General features: G+C 42.8%; 1 protein-coding gene across 2 annotated transcripts in view; it reads left to right on the top strand.

The window, feature by feature from the left end:
* The window catches only part of LOC108248603 (zinc finger protein 638), a 29,613-nt gene that overhangs the window by 3,140 nt on the left and 8,395 nt on the right, over positions 1–18,078 (top strand). Inside the window, exons 1-11 of one of the 2 annotated variants that reach the window (XM_037976672.1) lie at positions 7,324–7,466; positions 9,548–11,636; positions 12,811–12,872; positions 13,933–13,971; positions 14,277–14,591; positions 14,719–14,993; positions 15,179–15,360; positions 15,486–15,620; positions 15,757–15,855; positions 15,964–16,019; positions 16,979–17,730. In XM_037976672.1, coding sequence (XP_037832600.1) covers positions 9,705–11,636; positions 12,811–12,872; positions 13,933–13,971; positions 14,277–14,591; positions 14,719–14,993; positions 15,179–15,360; positions 15,486–15,620; positions 15,757–15,855; positions 15,964–16,019; positions 16,979–17,730 — 3,847 coding nt within the window. In that variant the 5' untranslated portion in view covers positions 7,324–7,466; positions 9,548–9,704. Of the gene's footprint in view, positions 1–7,323; positions 7,467–9,547; positions 11,637–12,810; positions 12,873–13,932; positions 13,972–14,276; positions 14,592–14,718; positions 14,994–15,178; positions 15,361–15,485; positions 15,621–15,756; positions 15,856–15,963; positions 16,020–16,978; positions 17,731–18,078 lie in introns of those variants that run through there. The other variant, XM_037976671.1, reaches the window with a different exon arrangement.

Here is an 18,078-nt window from a genome sequence, read left to right as displayed (position 1 = left end):
GGAGGAAACTGGTTTGCTGAAATCTTTGTGGGCAAATGTGAAGCATTAGCGCACATTTTGGCTTCGGTCGCTGCTCCTGCACGCTCCCGGCATTCTGATGTTAACAGGAAGTGATGTCACGTGTCTTCTTCCTGAGTTATTTGGGGTCTTTTCTACTGGAATAAAAAGACCAATGTGTTACTAAGGGAAAACACTGATTTAAGCCTGTTTTTTTTCCTAAAGAAAACTGCAAAGACTAAGAGCTCCTTCAGTTTAAAATCTCCCTGACTTTGAAACGACATTGTCCCCGTCAGACACATTTAGCCTACACACTCACCATATGACCAGACACCTCGTAAATGTTTTATTGGGTTTCAGTCGTTGCAGTGTGACGGCTCGGATTGAACAGGTCGGAATAAGTTCTCAGCTGCTGCTTTTTTGCGTATTTGTCTCCCGCTCTTCTTTATTTTTAGGCCCTTTCTTAATCAGTAATATTTAATGAGTCCTAATTGCTTGATCTGAGCAAACTCCTCCTGAGGTTCGCACCATTGTTGTGGGGTGTCCCGTTCTTCCCGTGTCACTCTGCCCTCCCCCACCTGTTGACCGTTAACACTTTAACATGGCGTTCCAGACGGTCTCCACGCAGCCGGGATGATGTTACACGTTACGCTGGTTTAAAATTAGCATCGCAGCTAAGAGGCAGAAAAATGTGCCCGGGTCAGCTGATCGACTCGTTCTGCGTCTGATGAGACGACATTATCACACCTTAATGACGCTGGATTTGCAGCGGGAGACGAAGGGCATTAGAAACAGAATTTAGCAGAGGCGAGCGCGGTTGAGGCTTTCCCTTCAGATAATGGTTATAATAGAACGAAAGGTTGGCTATAACCAACATTTTTATTCAAATTCAAAAATACTTTATTAATCACAAAAGGAAATTAAATGTTGTTGTAGCTCATAATCCTGGTTTTGTTAAAGAGTTGATGGCTGTGGGCAGGAAGGGTCTCTTATAGCGGTCTGTCCCGATGTGTCCTCTGTCCTGGTGTCCTCAAAGAGCTCCACCAGGTGAGCCTCGCTGGCCTCCTGCGGAGCCATGATGGCCGAGCTCTGAAAGCTCAGGTCGATCTCCCGGACCAGGTGCTGGAAGGGCAGCTTCTGGATGAGCAGCTCGGTGGACTTCTGGTAGCGGTGGATCTCCCTGAGAGCCACGGTCCCGATCCTGTAGAGGTGAGGCTTCTTCAAACCACCGGTGGTCGGGGCACTCTTGCAGGCAGCTTTGGTGGCGAGCTGCTTCCTGGGAGCTTCACCTCCGGTGGATTTACAGGCGGTCTGCTTGGTTCTGGCCATGACTGGACTTCAGGGTTCCTCACGTTCAACACTGAAGAGTAAAAGATGTTAATCAGCTGCTCCTGATTGTGAAAAAAGCCACCTTGTTGTCATGGTTACGCATCATAACAAGATGTCCAAAAGTAAAAGGTTTCAGTAAAAACTCCTTGTAGCTGCACAGCATCCGATACCAGAGGAAATAATCTTTCAAAAAAAGAGATTTACAAGTAGAAAAAGGAGGAATTAAAATTTTCAAAAGCAATATCTCAGAATGAATGAAACAGACTCCAACGTGCAGCCAGCTTGAGCGGCGCAATTCTAGAAGCTATATATATATTTATATCTACAAACGGAGAGTTCTGGTTCTGGTTCTGGTTCTGCTCAGGAACACTGTCTGTAAACACAGTTCACAAATGCTGCTTAAAGCTCTATCAGGCAGAGAAGAAGCCAGATGTGAACAGATGTGTCTCCTCTGGACCAAAGAGGAGAACTGTTCTGAGGTCAGCCTGCCTCTCTGATGGTATGGGGGTGCATTAGTGCCTCTGGCATGGGGCAGCTTACACATCTAGAAAGGCTCGATTAATGCAGAAATGTTCAGGTTTTGTTCTCATCCAGATGCATCCATCACAGCAGCCTGGCTTCATCGTAGAAGAGTCCAGGAGCTGAACTGACCTGCCTGCAGTCCGCACCTCTCACCAGCTGAAAATGATGCATTACGAACTAAAAAACCTGAGTCAGGATGGTGGGTTCCAGCGTAGCCTGCAGTAAACGATCTAAAACAGCGATGCAGAGTCAGGTTCCCCACTGTGGTTTAGATTTCACTGGTCAGAGGTGTTGAGATGTTGAACGATTGCTAATAAGATACTTTTGCTATAATTATTACAAGATATAAACCCTGCAGTCATAAACCAATAAAAATAGTTTAATGGTTGCTTGTGTTGTCATGCCATTGTTTATTTCTGGTTGATTAGACGTGCTTGTGTGCTACAGTCAGGGTTGAGAGGCACGTTTGGCACTTTTATTTTGTGGGTCAGATGCTGAAATCTTTGGGAACAACAAAAAATGGGCCTAGCATTCCTTGAAAGAATGCATACTGCCACCTTTCATACATAAATTTCAGACTAAGATTGTTTTATGTTGAGAAATAACAGAGTTATAGCTGGAAACTTAAAAACACGTTGCTCAGTTTCATCTCATATTATCTTTAAGTGCTTGGCATATGTGTTGAGAACGACTCTCAGCTACTGCAACACGAAATTTTAGCTGAATATTTGTAAAATTAGCTCAGTTATAGCCATTTTTGTGTTTGCTAAGATCCTTTCTCAGTGGCGGCCATATTGAATCGGGTTAATTGAGTTTCAATATATTATTCCAGTGATTAATGTGATACTTTGCTAACAGGACAGACCAACGAACACATGGAAAACATCATTATTTTATATATAGATTAATAATTATAATGATTGAACTCATTGCATTATCGATCTGTCCTGGTTTTATTTCTTCCTGGCTTCAGGATTTGAGCTGCAGCTCTTCACTTTGTGTCGGACTCCGTTTGTTCATCCAGTTGTGAAGAGTTTCTGGGTCAACCAGCAAGGAAATGGTGGTTAAGTGCGATAAGTTTGGACAGGACGTCAGCACGAAGCCACTTCTCTTTCACAGAATGAGAAAATACACATTTACCTTTGGTTCAACTGACTGATATTATTCAAATCCCAAGAAAAGAAAAAGAAATGAACTCATTTTTACAACCCATATTTTAGAAAAACCAAATAATCGAAGCAGCCTCCTTTCATTACATCTTTAGCTTCTAAAAATAGTAGATGTCTCGCGGGGAGCTCGCTGGATCAGCCGATAGAGTGTCAAGTGTGTGAGGGCGTCTGAGACATGATGACACGTAGCTGGACGCGATGAAAAGTCTCTGCAGCGAGCGAGGCCGCGGCGCGATGATGTAACTCACTATCCAGTACGACTATCGTTTTCATTTTCCGCTGTCCGCCTCAATCTGGGCTCCTGGGAAGTCAGATCCAAGACTTTCCTGGGATTTCACATTAGAGGATTCCTGCTGACAGACTGTTTCATGCAACACCTTTGTACCTTTTGAGAAGCAGAAAACTTGAAAACGTTCAGCTCCAGCGAAGATTATTTATCTTTACAGTAACTTCTAAGAAGGTAGATGCAGTAAAAACCTGCTTTATGGCACAATAATCTAATTTTCTCACTTATCTAAGCATAATTCTGGCGAGATATTTGACCGTTCTTCTTGGAAGAACAGGAAGAATTTGTTTAAACTGGTTTGTTTTAAGGCACAAATCAAAACTCGATCAGAAAACCAGTTTGGGAACAAGTTTCAAACATCCAGCTGATGATTTGAGGTTAATCGCTTTGCCTTCCACTTTGTGCAATCCACCAGTACCACAGCATAGTGCTGCCACCACCGTGCTTGACAGCTGGTTCGGTGTTTTAGGCTGGAATCCTCCATTTCTTGTCATTCTGGCCTAAATAGCTCAACCTTTGTCTTGTCTGACGATAAAACTTTGCAACAGTGTCTCATTTAAACCAAGGAAAAAACAAACAAATGTTGATGTTACAGAAAAGAAAATCTTTACAAAGACGTCTTCTGGTGTCAAAAACTGGTTGAAAAGAGAGAATACATAAACAGTGTAAATATATGTGTAGTACCATATAAAATATATACATCAGGGGTCTCAAACTCAACTTACCTGGGGGCTGCTGGAGGTAGAGTCTGAGTGAAGCTGGGCCACATCAGGTGTTCCACAAAAAAACAAAGTACAACCAATCAAATCTTCTCAATCTTTACTAATAAGAATTCAGAACATGCAGGACATGAACGCAGGTGGATGTGAGGAAAACGTGTGGGCTGCAGTAACACCAAGCTTTGATTTCAGTTAGGAGGCCACAAAATATCGGTCTGCGGGCCGCAAATGGCCCCCGGGCCGCGAGTTTGAGACACCTGATATACATGATAAGTAAAACTGGGACTATCAGGAGCGTGGGAAATGAACTCAGAGCGCAGGTTTATGTTGATACTAAAAAAAAGTCCTGCTTTATTTTAACACAAAAGCTGCTGCAGAGAGGAAACGACCGGAGACTGAATATAAAGGACTGAGGGTGAGAGGAAGATGAGCTACAGCTGGGAGATGAGGAGGATCAGGTGAGGTGGGCGTGGCAGACGACTGAGCCGAGGACAGGTGAATAGTGGCGACACGATAATCCGAAAAACAGGAAACGCAAGGAGCAAAACTACACAAGAATAAATATTAACATGAAAACACAAGGACCGCATGAAAAACCAAATAAAGAACAATTAATTGTTTGTTTTTTTATTGATTATGATCACTTAATTACAACTAATGATCTTTAGCTTTAAATTTATAGCAATAAAGCCCAATTCACTTCAGTTATTTCTCATTTCAGCATGAAATTAAGGGTTTACTTATACAATTTAAAATCACTTGTGTGTGTGTATATATATATATATATATATATATATATAAATCAGTGCTTCCATCATAAATCCTTGGATTTATCAACAGTTTCCCTCTTCTCAGACCTCATGGTGATGAGTGGCTGCAGCTTTTTCTCTGAGCCGGAGATGATTTATTTTCATCAGAGCTTATTAGATCCTGCTAACTGCTCACAGGAGTTTAGCAGCGGCACTTTACTCAGGACACGTCACTTTAATATTCCCACGTTCTGCCAACAATCTCCTCTTCTATTCACAGTAAAATCAGAGGAATATTCTCCCTCTCCTGGTGAAGTGTGAGGAAAACGTCAAAGTGTGAGTCGCAGAGAGATTTACGACCCTGACATGTGTAGCAGCGGCGTTTGCCCGGTTTGGGTTACAGTTTGGACTTGGTTTCCCTGCTGCGTGAGGATTTAAACCCATCTGCCTGTTGCTGGGCGTGTCTCGGAGGGACAGGGAGTCCCTGAACCTGCTGAGGGACCTGCTCGTCCACATGATGAGGACAGGGAGCTGTCAGTTAGGACAGGGCACGCCGGGTGAGGTCAGCAGCTGAAAGAGGTGATGATGTGGGCGGCATCGCGGCTCACACGGAGAATAATTAACGTCAGGCGACTGATAACTTTAACAACCGTCTTAGGGTCTGCAGAGAGAAAAGAATCTTCTCTTTTTTAAATTACAAACCAAGATCATGCTAAATAAATCATTCTTTATAACTCTAATAATTAGAAATCCTTCAGCTGTCTGACCATGACACATCCCACTACAATTATACACAATTAGGAACACAAAACCTTTTTAGTTTTTAAAAAGAGGAGATAAATTATGCTGTATTTGCTGTACTTGCAAACTGAAAAGCCCAAATACTCAAACTCCCTTTTTAACTTAATTGACAGCAGTTTTTTCAGCAGTTCTTATCCTGTTCATGTTTTATATGCTGCCTCACTTCTTGTTGTTCTTTCAGCAGTTAAACATTTTAAAATCAAAGTTTCTGTTTGCCTTTGAAAGCTCTATCTGTGACACCAACTTTGCATAAACAAACATGCTTTAAGCTTTAGTCAAATAAGCAACAGCTGTTAACGTTGTCCAACAACAACAACAAAAAAACTGAACAAAATCATCCCTGGAGTTGAAATTCTGACCCGGAAAGTGAATAAAATTACAAACATTTGCCCCGAACTGCTGCAAAGACAACATGCTGAGAAGATGAGCAAATAATACAGAGAATAAATGTGTGTGTGGCATGGATTTATGTGTGTCTAACGCTCAAAGCAGTGTCTGAACGTCCGTGCATGCGTGTAATCTGCGCTGAGGTCACTGCAGTGAGCCTCCGTCAGGGTAGCGATGACAGCTGAAAATAAACTGCACTCCTCCTTCCAGACACACAGCGACACACACCTCGGGAGCTCTGCCAGTCAGCTGTCGTGTTGTGTTCAGGTGTTAAGCCCTGTGGTCCAGGAGAGGGGATAAAGAGGATATATTAGTAATTTGCTGCAATACCCAACAGAGAACAATCCTTCAATGAGAATATTCATCATCGCCTTTTGATAAACTGTTGACTCAACAGTCTGTAAAGTCAATCGCTGTTCATTATCAAAGGCTTCAGGCTCATTCTCTGGCCCTGGATACGGGACACACGTCCAGTTTTAGAAATTAAAAATGCTTTAGGGAGTTTATATAGAGTCCAATATTTTCACAGCTGGAAACTTTAGGTGCACGAATTTAAGAAAATCCCCACTGATTAGAATTTCAGTTTCCAGGAAGCAGGCTTGTCACTCTTTTTTTTAAAAAAGGCTTTTACGTAATATTATCTGAAATAAATTGTTTTATCGTGGCCAACAACTGGAGAACTTTAAAATGCATGAACCTAATTTATACTTATCTTCTAATAGCATGATTAATTTATTATTAGCAAACACAACATGAATATTTCTTTAAATATAGGGTGACATTGTGTTTAAAATTATTGCCAAGTGGCAGTTTGTGCAATGTTTTGCTCAAATCTTAACATATTTCTCATCGTGGTTAATGGACACTAAAAACAGGAACCAAAACAGTGAATTATTCTCTTCCTGCAGATGATGTTCATAACTCAAATGAACAGTATTGTTGTTTTATATTATGCAAACGTTTGCCACATTAACAAGTTTTTACCTGGTTTCCTCTGCCTCATACTGGCCAAACACTGAATTACGGTTTTATATTTTAGCTGTTTTGCCTCGCCACACAATGCATCCGCTCCTTTTTCTGTCACCGACGAGCCGGCTAAAAGTGACTGCGAGTTGCACATATCCTTACGGAAGAAAAAAAAATATTTTTAGCAGTGGATTTGTCACCTAAATTAGCATTGTTGTGTGGTAATTGCCTACTTATAAAAACAGACTGTAACCCGTGTTGACTGTCTGCAAACTCCGCCTAACTTCTTCTCCGCCGGGTTGTGCTGCTGTCTAAATGGTGCGTGCCCGATTTTCTAATGAGCAACCGTTCGTGCTTTTACTCTGAAGGCGCACACAGACAGGAAGACTCGGAATTGTCTACGTCACGTCCGCTTAACCGACAGTTGCCCTGATTGCTAACGACCCGGGATGCTAAAGGATGGAGCTAAAGTAATACTTCCATCGACCCAAGGAGGCGTCTGAGTTCATCCAAAGTGGGCGATATTCGCAAATAACGAGTGGTATGTAACAAGAAGTTGATTTTAAAAAATATCGCGCGAGGAAAAGTCGCCATTTCGGTTCAAATCGGCTCACACAATCGTTTTTGCAGCAAGTCGGGCCTGGCGATGCTAATGTTAGCATGACGTTCGAGCTTAAGGTTGAAATTTAGATGTTTTTTTTTTTTCCCAAATATTTTGTTGAGTTTAAGGAAACCCAGTCAGATGTTGTCGCAATATCTCGCCTAAATAAACGCACTGTGTTTAAATCTGTGACGCAGGAGTGTAATTTTACGACACGCAGTCGGAGAAATGTCCCTTTAAGGGTTGCAGATTTATGAGGTTTGCTCGATGTGATGCTCGAGGATGTTGCAGATGTTGACTCCCAGGTCAAAGGTGGCTCATGTAGCCGCAGAAAGACGGAAAAGCATCGAGCCCAGGGCTTGTTTTCCTCCTGCGGTGATAAACAACAGTCTGCATCGGATTTTTCCTCCACTTCCACCTGGGGATCCATCTTCCTGCTGACCCGGTATCCTCACCGTCTTCCCAGGCCTCCCATCTCTGCAGAATATCACAAACCTGACCCACAACCATCTGGGAATGGGTTAAACACATCCAGTGCGTTTATTTTATTTCTTAAAATACTTTCAATAAAGTATTTACATGTATAAGTTAACTTATATGGCCATTTAAATTATGGTCACCAAAAGTACCAAAGGGGGAATAGTTCCAGAGGTTTTATTTGTTATACATGTTTGTTTTCTTAAACATTAGGATGATTTTTTTTTTACACTACTCCTATTAAATAATGCATATCAAACTTAAGAAGGAGCGTTGTTTCGCTGATAATCTTCTTTAATCGGTTGAAGAGCAAAATGTGAAATCGTGACGTTTCCTGGACGCTCGTTCTCCTTCAGAGACGTTGACGGAGGGGACAAAAAGTCCAGGTAGCGGTGGACTGTGGACAACCCTCTGAAGATAGAGGGACGGCCACCCAGACACGAAGCAGTCGACTCTTTTCTTTTCTTTCTGTCTGCAGATTCAGCTGCAGAATCCTTGTTTTTGCTTTTTCAAATTTCAAGATTAGGCTTTGGAAATAGCAGTACTCTGTAACCTGTGGCCCTTCAGGCTCTCTGAATAACTTTGACCAAAGATAACATAAACCCCCAAGTAATGTCTTTTTGGTTTGAACTGATGACAGGAAAAGCTGTCTTTAGCAAGTTTCATGTCTAAAATTTTGCAATCTGTATCACTTTAGGGTCTAATGATTCTAATCCCATTCAAGTGATTAGGATGCAACTAAATGCTTAATTTTTCCCTAAGTGGGACTTTTATTTTTTTATTTTCTTCACAAATATGAGAAAAAATAAAATAGCTCTATATATTTCTAAACAACGTGTAATTTTCTTGTATGGAGCTAGTTTGTTTTTGTTCGTCTGTGGACCGTTTCTTGTCCGAGCTCTAAATTGATAACCCCAAACAGAAATGACAAAAGGCACGGCTGGACACCTCGTGGGTCAAGGATGATCCCGATTGATTTAAAGGCCACAAGGTGAAATGTCAAGGAGACAGGTGACTACTTTGTGGAAACCTTATCTGTCTCCAAACTCTGCAACTGTGTAATGTAGACGTGTCAAACCTCATAGGTTGTGGATGATCCCTATTGATTTCAAGTCACAGGGTCAAAGGTCAAGGTCACCTAGCCTGTGCTCCAGCTTCACATCAGATTCATATAAAAACTTCTGCTTAAGTTATTTTTCCTTCTTCTCCCCAGAGCGACAGTCAGTCAGAACAGAGTCTTGTTATCCAGGCAGCTGCTTTGTTTTCATTGCTTTATTTTTTCTTTTGTTGCGTCCAGAAAACAAATTTCCTCTGACTGTATTCAGTTCACTGTCATGGCTGTGTTTTCTTTCTTTATCATTCCTTTTTATTTCTTTTTGCTTTTTTAGTGAAGACATAAAATTTACATCAACAGAATTACTATGTAGCTTACTAAAAAGTGGGCAAATGGGTAGGGACCTTCCAAGTGATGGACTAACTCATCCGCATAGCTGAAAAGTCCCACTCAGTAACCCCTTTGTTTTGTTTTTCTTTAAACCTTTCAGCTTTTCTTTGCTACTGGAGCATTCTCCCGTTTGTCCTGCTCCAGGGCCTCTAACGAGCCCCCTGCTTGGAGGGCTTTCGGGGAACCCGCCCCTGACCGGAGGGCAGGCTGCATCCTTGCGGTTGGCTCAACTGAAGGCTCAGCTTGCATTGACGCAGATGAACAGTGTTTTCGCTGTCGGCAGCCGAGTTACGACCTTGACAGTGAACTCCAACACGCCGTCTCCACGGCTTTCCACTACAGTGCCTTCGCCAACTGCTGTGGCCATCAATCTTTTGAACGTTTTGAAGATCGCTAACACCATGTCCCATCCTCTGTATAACCCATTTGTCCCTGGGAAACAAAGTTCCTCCCAGGGGCAATATGGACTCTCCAGTGGACAGACAGACAGAGATCCTCGAATGACTTTGCCTCGCCTTGAGCCTGGGTCCAGCTACCCTTCTGTAACTACTCCTCTGGCCCTTGGGACATCTGGAGGTCCTCTACCACCGCCTCTAGCTCTGCCAGTAAATTACAGACCTGAGAGAAGCAGGATAACAGTCGATGAGGACATCGAAAGGTGCTTAGACTTGAATATCAGCAGAGGCAGGGAAGAAGTGAGGCATCAACCTATGAACCAGAATGTTCCCTTCACCAACATGCAAAGAGAAGCGTTTCCTTCCTCAAACACTGGGGCGACCTCCTTTCTGCCATCTTCAGCTTTGCAAGGACACAGACACTCTACTGTTGACAGCTCCAGTAGGTCCTTGAACTGGTTGCCTATCTGCAAAAGGGTGCCAGAGGATGACCCCTCAAAAATGTATTCATCTGCTTCGTCCAACTATTTAAGCAGTGGGGACGGTAGGTTTAACATGTCCAGTGAAGGAAAATGTAGCTCGGAGTCCGTTCTGGGTTTGGGCGATTATGACAGCATTGTGGCAAAAAAATCAGGGCCGCCTCCCGAGACCAGTCGCCCCAAGTATACTTCAGAATCAGCTTCTAACATCCTCCTGCAATTTGGACTTGAGAAAGAGGACTTAGAACATCTCATCATGTACCCCGAAGACCAGATCACACCTCAGAACCTGCCTTTCATCTTGAGGCAAATCCAATTAGAAAAGTCGAAGAGGGCTCCGATTGCAGCTCCGTCAAAACCTTATGGTGAACCTCCACCCATCACAAGTGTGAGTGGAATGGACAAAATAATTGGCTGTAGAGGGGCAGCGGTACCCCAGGATGAAATACAATCCCTTGTTCTCAAACCAAGCAAAGTGATTGACTATGGACATACTGGCAAATATACTGCAGGCATTGAGGATGACATGGGAAGAGCTACAGCTAAGGCCAGCGGGAGCGGAAGTAAGTTACATACAGACACTTTCAAAAGCAGCAGCCACAGTCAAGAGCCGCTGCCAGAACCGGATCTCCAGGCAGCCACAAAACCCCAGCCGTCCTCTACCTTATTTCGCAGCGTTCATCCTAGCCGCCCCGGCCTCGTGCTTATTGGCAGAAACGATGACAGCCACACCAGTAATCAGGGCAGAACTCAAGGTCAAGCGTCGAAGGTTAAAGAGCCGGTGAAAAACCAACAGGGACAACAGCAAGCGAAGCAACAGACGCAGCAGCATCAAGTGCAGATGCACCAGAAGCAGCAGCAGCCGCACCAAAAGCAGCAGCAGCAGCAGAGGTCGCAGCCGAACCAGAAGCAGCAGCAGCAGCAGAGGCAGCAGCCGAACCAGAAGCAGCAGCAGCAGCAGAGGTCACAGCCAAACCAGAAGCAGCCGCAGCAGCAGAGGCCACAGCTGCAGCAGCACCACCAGAGGCAGCAGCAGCAGCAACCTTTGGATCCTAGAGGTTTTCCTGCTTCTCAACCTCTAGCACCTCTACTTTCGGTCATCCCTGTCCATCCCGCTCCACCTCAGCTGGTCCCAAGCCTGATGGATACTACACCTCGTACTTTGGCGCCACCTTTCACGGAGCAGCCTCCAGCAAAGAGGGTGAGATCCCAGGATGTGCCATCGCTAGCAATGATTCAGGACTATGCTGCGGCGACACCAAGAATTTTTCCTCATACCTGTTGGCTTTGTAACAAAGAAAGTCACACAATGAAGGTGAGTGGAAATCTGCACTTTGTTCTCATTACATTTAGGACATTGGAAGTAAATGTTGGGTGATTTTAGTCATATTCACTGTAGAATACAGAATATTTTCTGTCATTTAAAATTCCTGGATGGTATTCATTGTCAAAGTTATGGTCCAGACACTTTTGATTTGTTGAAAATAAACACATTTGTCGATCAGGAGTTGCTAAACGGTTTTGGCGTTGAAACATTCTTTAACTCTGTTAACAAACTTTGATGTATTTCTTACTAAATATTTATCAAATTGTTGCCAGCTGCGACTTCTTTCATTCTGCATTTTAAGGTTGCAATACGAGATTTTACAACTTGACCAAGTTGAAACTGTCTGATTGTGACTCGGACTGATTTAGATGATGATCTGATATATAATGGACATTGTCTAATTTTGCAGTTATTGTTAAATAACTTCATATAAAAAGATGAAAAGACATTTTGAGTTTAAAAATGGAACTAAGTGGCTCAGTGGACAGAGCATTATGGACACCCGGAGACCTGATGGATGTGTGGACAGTGAGAGGATGGTGGACTCTTTTATTTTGGTTTAGTTTAAATATAAATTGTGGTCTACCTACAGACCTTGGTCACTGTTGGATTAACGAGTCATAATTTTGTTTTTTATACCTAGAAGTTGGTACCCCTTTATTGAGCCTGGTCCCTTTTTTTTGAGTTACTACTTCCTGTTAAAAATACTCACAAGATTTTCTTTGGTTTTCCACCATCCCATTTACATGAAGACTCTTTAAAAATGGAAAAGCGTCCTCCCTCGTTCCCTGGTTTGCACGTCTACCCTCCGATCGTCAGCTGCCCTGATCCAAGCCTGACCTCTGACCTCTGACCTCCCTCAGACCTGGAGGACAGAAGATCTGAAAACTGGAGCCTCCTGAACCCAAGAAGACATTTTCACCTGTTAGAGTTTTGTAACCATTGTATCTGTTTTAATACATGATAAATGCTTGTTACCCTTTAACTCGAGATGTCAAATATTGTTACTAAGTATATATGCCCGTATATGGGCATGAGAACTTTCCTGTTGATTTCTGATATATTTTTTTTTTCTTATCAACTCAAAGTTGGACAATCCGTTTCTTTTGAAAGTTTTATTTTCAGGCGTGATGAAAGTCAAACATCTGTTTGTTCTGATTAGGGTTGGCTCTCCCACCAGAACACCACCCTTCATCTTGAGAACTGCAAACAGCTAAGGCTACAGTGAGTTTCTTTCTTTCTTTAACTTCGTTTGCAAAGATCGCCGGTTTAAAGTTGACATCTTCGAGATGGAGTTCTCTTAAGAAGTGTGTGACGATTGTTTGATCGTACATAGATGCTCCACGCTGGACGTCACCGTGACAGAACCATAATATCTTTGTAATATTGGTTAAAAAGGTTGATTATATTTGTGTCTGATTTATTGATCTCGTGTGGTGAAGTTACATCTTCTTTCAGCCAGGGTTCCTACTCAGTCTTGAAAAGTTTTAAGTCTAGAAAAGTATAAATAAAGGTATTTTTCCCATCGACTGTATAAAAAAGGAATATGGTAACAATGATGTCCACTTTTTCTTCCTTTTCTCTAAGGTTACCAACTCACAGAAATCAAAGCAGCACCTATAAACCCTTGTCAGCCATCTTAAAAGTCTTTAAATTGTGAATTTAGTCAGTTTAGCGATTTAGAAGAAGTTATAAATTTCTTATCAAGTATTTAACCTTGGCAAAAAGCTTTCAAAATTGATACTTTCCCAAATATTTACATAAACCAATAATTCTTTTACAGTAGCTGATTATCCTTGCAGGATCTGTTTATGAAGCTGATTTAAAAACGGGTTTTTTATTGATAGAAAAACTCTTCCTACAAACAGTTATTATAAAGTTACATAAACATTAAGATGATAAAACTGCACCACTGTACAAACTTGGCAAATTATAGTAAATTTATGTATGTTTTTTACGTCAAAAATGACAAAAAGAGTTTGGAAAGGTCTGGAATTTGAAAATGGAAAATGTACGATAATCTTGTGAAACAACTAGATAGATTCCTTGGGAGATTATCTGATCAGGTTATAGATTTTTAATTTAAAGAAAAGTTTAAAGTGATCTGAGTGAAGTGAAGATATCAGTTTTTTTATTTGTCCTATTATAAAAGCCGTCTGTGAAGATGCTTGTATTCATGCAGTAGATTCCTACATTTTTTTAAAGGCTCATAGAACGAGGTTGTTGAAAAACTGAATTACGTTGTGTCTGATTTTAATGATTATATTTAATGTTTCTTCCACAGATACCCAAACTGGGACGGTGAGACGCTACTGTTGTCCAGGTACATTTCTTGGTCCTGACATTAATTTAATTTGTAGGATTGGATCTAAAGGATTCCCCGACATGTTTTCCTGTTTTTCCTCCCATCCATATTTGTATTTATTTAATAAATCTTTTTAATTATGTGGAATGTTTAGTTTTATAGTTGATTTTAGTTTAAAAAGCCCAACCAACCAAAGCAACAGATGCATTGTTTGAACTTGCAGCGTTGCTTCTTCTGTGGTCCTTGCCAAATAAATTTAAATCTCTTAACTTTCTTTGGAAACTGAACTTTCTCTTCTTGGTTTCTCTGTTTTTTCATAAAAGCGCTTCAAGTAAAGATGCCAAACCTTTGCCCGGATCGTCTGCCCAGACTCCCCAGAACCGCCACCAGAAGTCCAGACATGACAGCCCGTCCCGCTTGCACAGTCCTCACCGCCAGCGCGGATCCGAGGACAGAAAGGACAAATGGTTCAGCCGTTCTCGCTCACGCAGTCCACGCCGCCGCCATGACTCTGGGGACAGGAGGCAGAGGCGCAGCAGCCGCTCTCACAGTCCGTATCGCCACTACAGCCCTGAAAACAGAAGAGACCGGCGTGGCAGCAGGTCGCGGTCGCCGCAGGGAAGCAGGCAGTCTCGCAGGTCTGTAAAAACTGAATTCATATACCAGTAAACCGTAAAATACCAAAGAAAGAACATTATCTTTATCCTGAGCTTTTAGTTGTTCTTTATTAAAGATTATAAATTAGTGGCTCATGGTCTCTTTTAGGTCCACCTCCCCGCCGTACGACCGGCCGACCTCCTCCCGTTACCGGTCACGTTCCAGGAGTTACGAAAGGCGATCCCCGCCCAAGAGGAGAGACGAGAAATGGTCGCCACAGAGGAGGAGCCGCGACCGCCGATCGCCTCCGAGGAGGAGCGAAGACAAACGCTCGTCGCCCACGAGAAGCTGCGAAAGGCGGTCGTCCTCTGATAGGTCGCTGCCTCAACGAAGGAGGTCGATAAGCTCTGAGAGGCTCGCTAAGAGGCTGCTGGAAACACCAGGTTGGACGAATTGTAGACGTTTTATCACTTTTAAAATGGTGCACCAGCTTTAACAAAGACAGCTGTATTTTCTTCCATGGAAAAACTGCTTAAATTAGAGAAAATAGTTTGCTGTAAATGTTTTTATTGCTAAGCAGCTCCAGGAGAGGCGTTTTATTTTTTATTTTCCTACGCTTGTTTTCCAGCTGTCCAGTCTCTGTCCAAACAGTCCGACCTGGAGACTATGGTGAAGACTCTCGCTCCCGCTTTACTGGCCGAGCTGAATAAGTTGAAGTCATCTTCCTCCTCTGCCTCGTCTTCGTCCTCCTCCAATGTGGCGAGGAAGTCCCATCCTACCAAAGCGAGGCCCGGCCTAACAAAACCCAAGGTCTGCAGATGGAGTTGATTTTCTTCTTCTCTGATCTGTTTTTACTTTTAAAGGATTTCCTGATAACATTATGAATGATTAGATTGGACTTTTGAGCACTAATGTATTTTTTTCCCACTGTGAAGGTTTCTGAAGCCCCTTCTCCGACCAGGGTGAGGCTCAGCGGGGTTTATAGTTGTGTTTCTCACGGTGACTTGAATACGGCTGTGGAGACTTTTGGAAAAACCAAATCGGTGGTTTTGTTCAGATCCACCCTACAGGTACGATCAGTCTCAATCTGACAGCAGACTTGGAACAACAGTTCTTTAGATAACTCAAACACACAACTGCAGACTAGCATTTTATGCTTTTTGTAGATTTTTTGTGTGAATGATTGTTTATTTTTTGCACAAACAGGCAGCCGTCTCCTTCGAGACGATCGAAAGCGCCGAAAAACTGAGGAACGCAAAGAGCTTCAAAGTGAAGGGATGCGTCGTCTCAGTCGTCAAAGAAACGGTGTTACTCTTCGTCTTTTTGTGTCTGTTCTTGGAAAATGCTCCAATCAGTGTCATGCTGTGGTTTATCATGCTCTCAATACTGACATTAATTAACTTGTGTTTATAGATCAATGTTCCCACGAAGTCTCCAGCAACAAAAGAGCAGAAGATGGCTTCACAGCAGTAAGTTGTGCTTTACTGCAATAATCAGTCAGTCCCTCCAGGATTTCACGGAGCATTTTCCTAAAAGTTGCAATTTTATTTTATTTTTTTACTAAAATCAATAAACAACCATAACTTTTAATATATAAACCAAAAATCCTTCCTAGTTTTGTAAGATAATTCCCAACAAACATTGACATTCTCAAAAGGTGCTTTATTTGAGAACTTTGATAGCTTCTAAACTGACATTCATGAGCATTTCTGGATTGTCCCTGGTCTGCAGCTCTCCTCACATGTTTTGCAGACACAAAGTGTTTGTCGATGCGTTTATGTTCCATGATTACACTGCAGGACGTGCAAAACAGCTGCAGCTGGGGAGGAAACTGGTTTGCTGAAATCTTTGTGGGCAAATGTGAAGCATTAGCGCACATTTTGGCTTCGGTCACTGCTCCTGCACGCTCCCGGCATTCTGATGTTAACAGGAAGTGACGTCACGTGTCTTCTTCCTGAGTTATTTGGGCTTATTTTGTATTCCACGCTACACAAACCCACAAAGAAGAGACTAGACCTCAGAAACGGTGGCGAATCACTTTAGAAACAATAAATATTGGGTTAAAGTTGCAGGAAAGTTACGGTGTTTTGGGCAAAGTTGCAATTTTGCGGGGTTTGCTTGATTTTGTGTTAATAGTTGCAATCGCAACATCGCAAAATCCTGGAGGGTCTGATCAGTTTGCACACATCTAGAGGTTTTATCTTGTTTGACAAAAAAATATCTGCATGTTTGTTTTTTTTGCTTAAAAGGGAAAATATCTAAAAAGCAGAAGTGTTTTTTTTAATGTCCAAGCATTCTATTTTTATTATTTCTGTTAATTCAAAAGAAAAGAAAGTTCTGCCACGTGGTAACAAATCTTGGAACGCAGATTATTTCTTAAACTGCTAAACGTTCAAACATCTTACCTTCTGATGTCTCTTTTTCACAGAACATTCACAAAGTCTAATGTCTCCACCTCCCAAGCGACTACGTCCCCGTCCACCGGAAAAGTTAAAGCAGCTTCAGCAACATCTGGAGCTAAAAGTACTACAACAGGCAAACTTGTCACAAAAGCTAAAGTCTTTGTTTCCAAAGCTAAAGGTATCTCCAGCAAACAGGTGGCTAAAACTGTAAAAACGGGCAACACGGATGGGAAAAAAACAGCTAAATCATCTGAGGGGAAAAAGGAAACAGTGACAGCCACAAAGTCCAAGGGTCCACAAAAGAAGCCTGATTCTGATGGTCGTAAACCGAAAGCAATGTCCACGAAATCTGAAGACAGAACTAAGAAGTCTGAAGTGGCACCTAAAAAACAGCAACTGGAAGAATCTGCCGGAGATGACGTCGTGATCATTTCAGATGACGAGCTTGAACCAGTGGCGCCTGAGACAAAAGCGACAGAGCCCAAGGAAGTTGAGAGTTCTGCTGAGTCCGAGGCCCAAAAGCCGACAGATGCAAGAGCTTCACCAACTAAAGTAACCGACGGTCCTCCAGAAACCGGCGCAGTCACGGCCTCTCCACCTCAACCGTCTACTGATCCGCCTCAGGAACCCCACACCACCTTCAGCACCGATGAACCCTCAGCGAACGCCTCGTCGCCGGTCCAGACGAGTGCGGCGGCAGACTCAGAGTCCCCAGCAGATGTCCCGAGGACAGAGACGGAAACTTTGGAAAAGCAACAAGAAACTGCAGAGCAGGAAGGTATGTTTGAGACTGTTAGCCTTTTAAAATTTTACTTAATCTCCTTTTCTTCAGGGGTCTCTACAGCGAGTTGTCCTCCTCCATCTAACTCTGTCCTCTGGGTCCTCTGTCCTCACTGCAGCTCCCTCCATGTCCTCTCTAACTGCATCCATATATGTCCTCTTTGTCTCTAATGCCCCTTTTCCACCGGCTCTAAGGGTCCTGGCTCCACTCTACTCGGCTTGCTTTGCGCATGTTTCCACCGGCATTTTTTCGAGGCCGGCCCTGCTTCTTTGGTCCCTGCTTCGGAGTAGGGCCAGCCAGGCCGGCCCTGCTTCGTGGGTGTGACCAGATGCAAGCATAAAGAGC

The sequence above is a fragment of the Kryptolebias marmoratus genome, linkage group LG7, assembly GCF_001649575.2.
Source record: "Kryptolebias marmoratus isolate JLee-2015 linkage group LG7, ASM164957v2, whole genome shotgun sequence".
NCBI lineage: Eukaryota > Metazoa > Chordata > Actinopteri > Cyprinodontiformes > Rivulidae > Kryptolebias > Kryptolebias marmoratus.
Note: the sequence above shows the minus strand (reverse complement) of the source record. Positions and strands in the feature narration are given on the sequence as shown.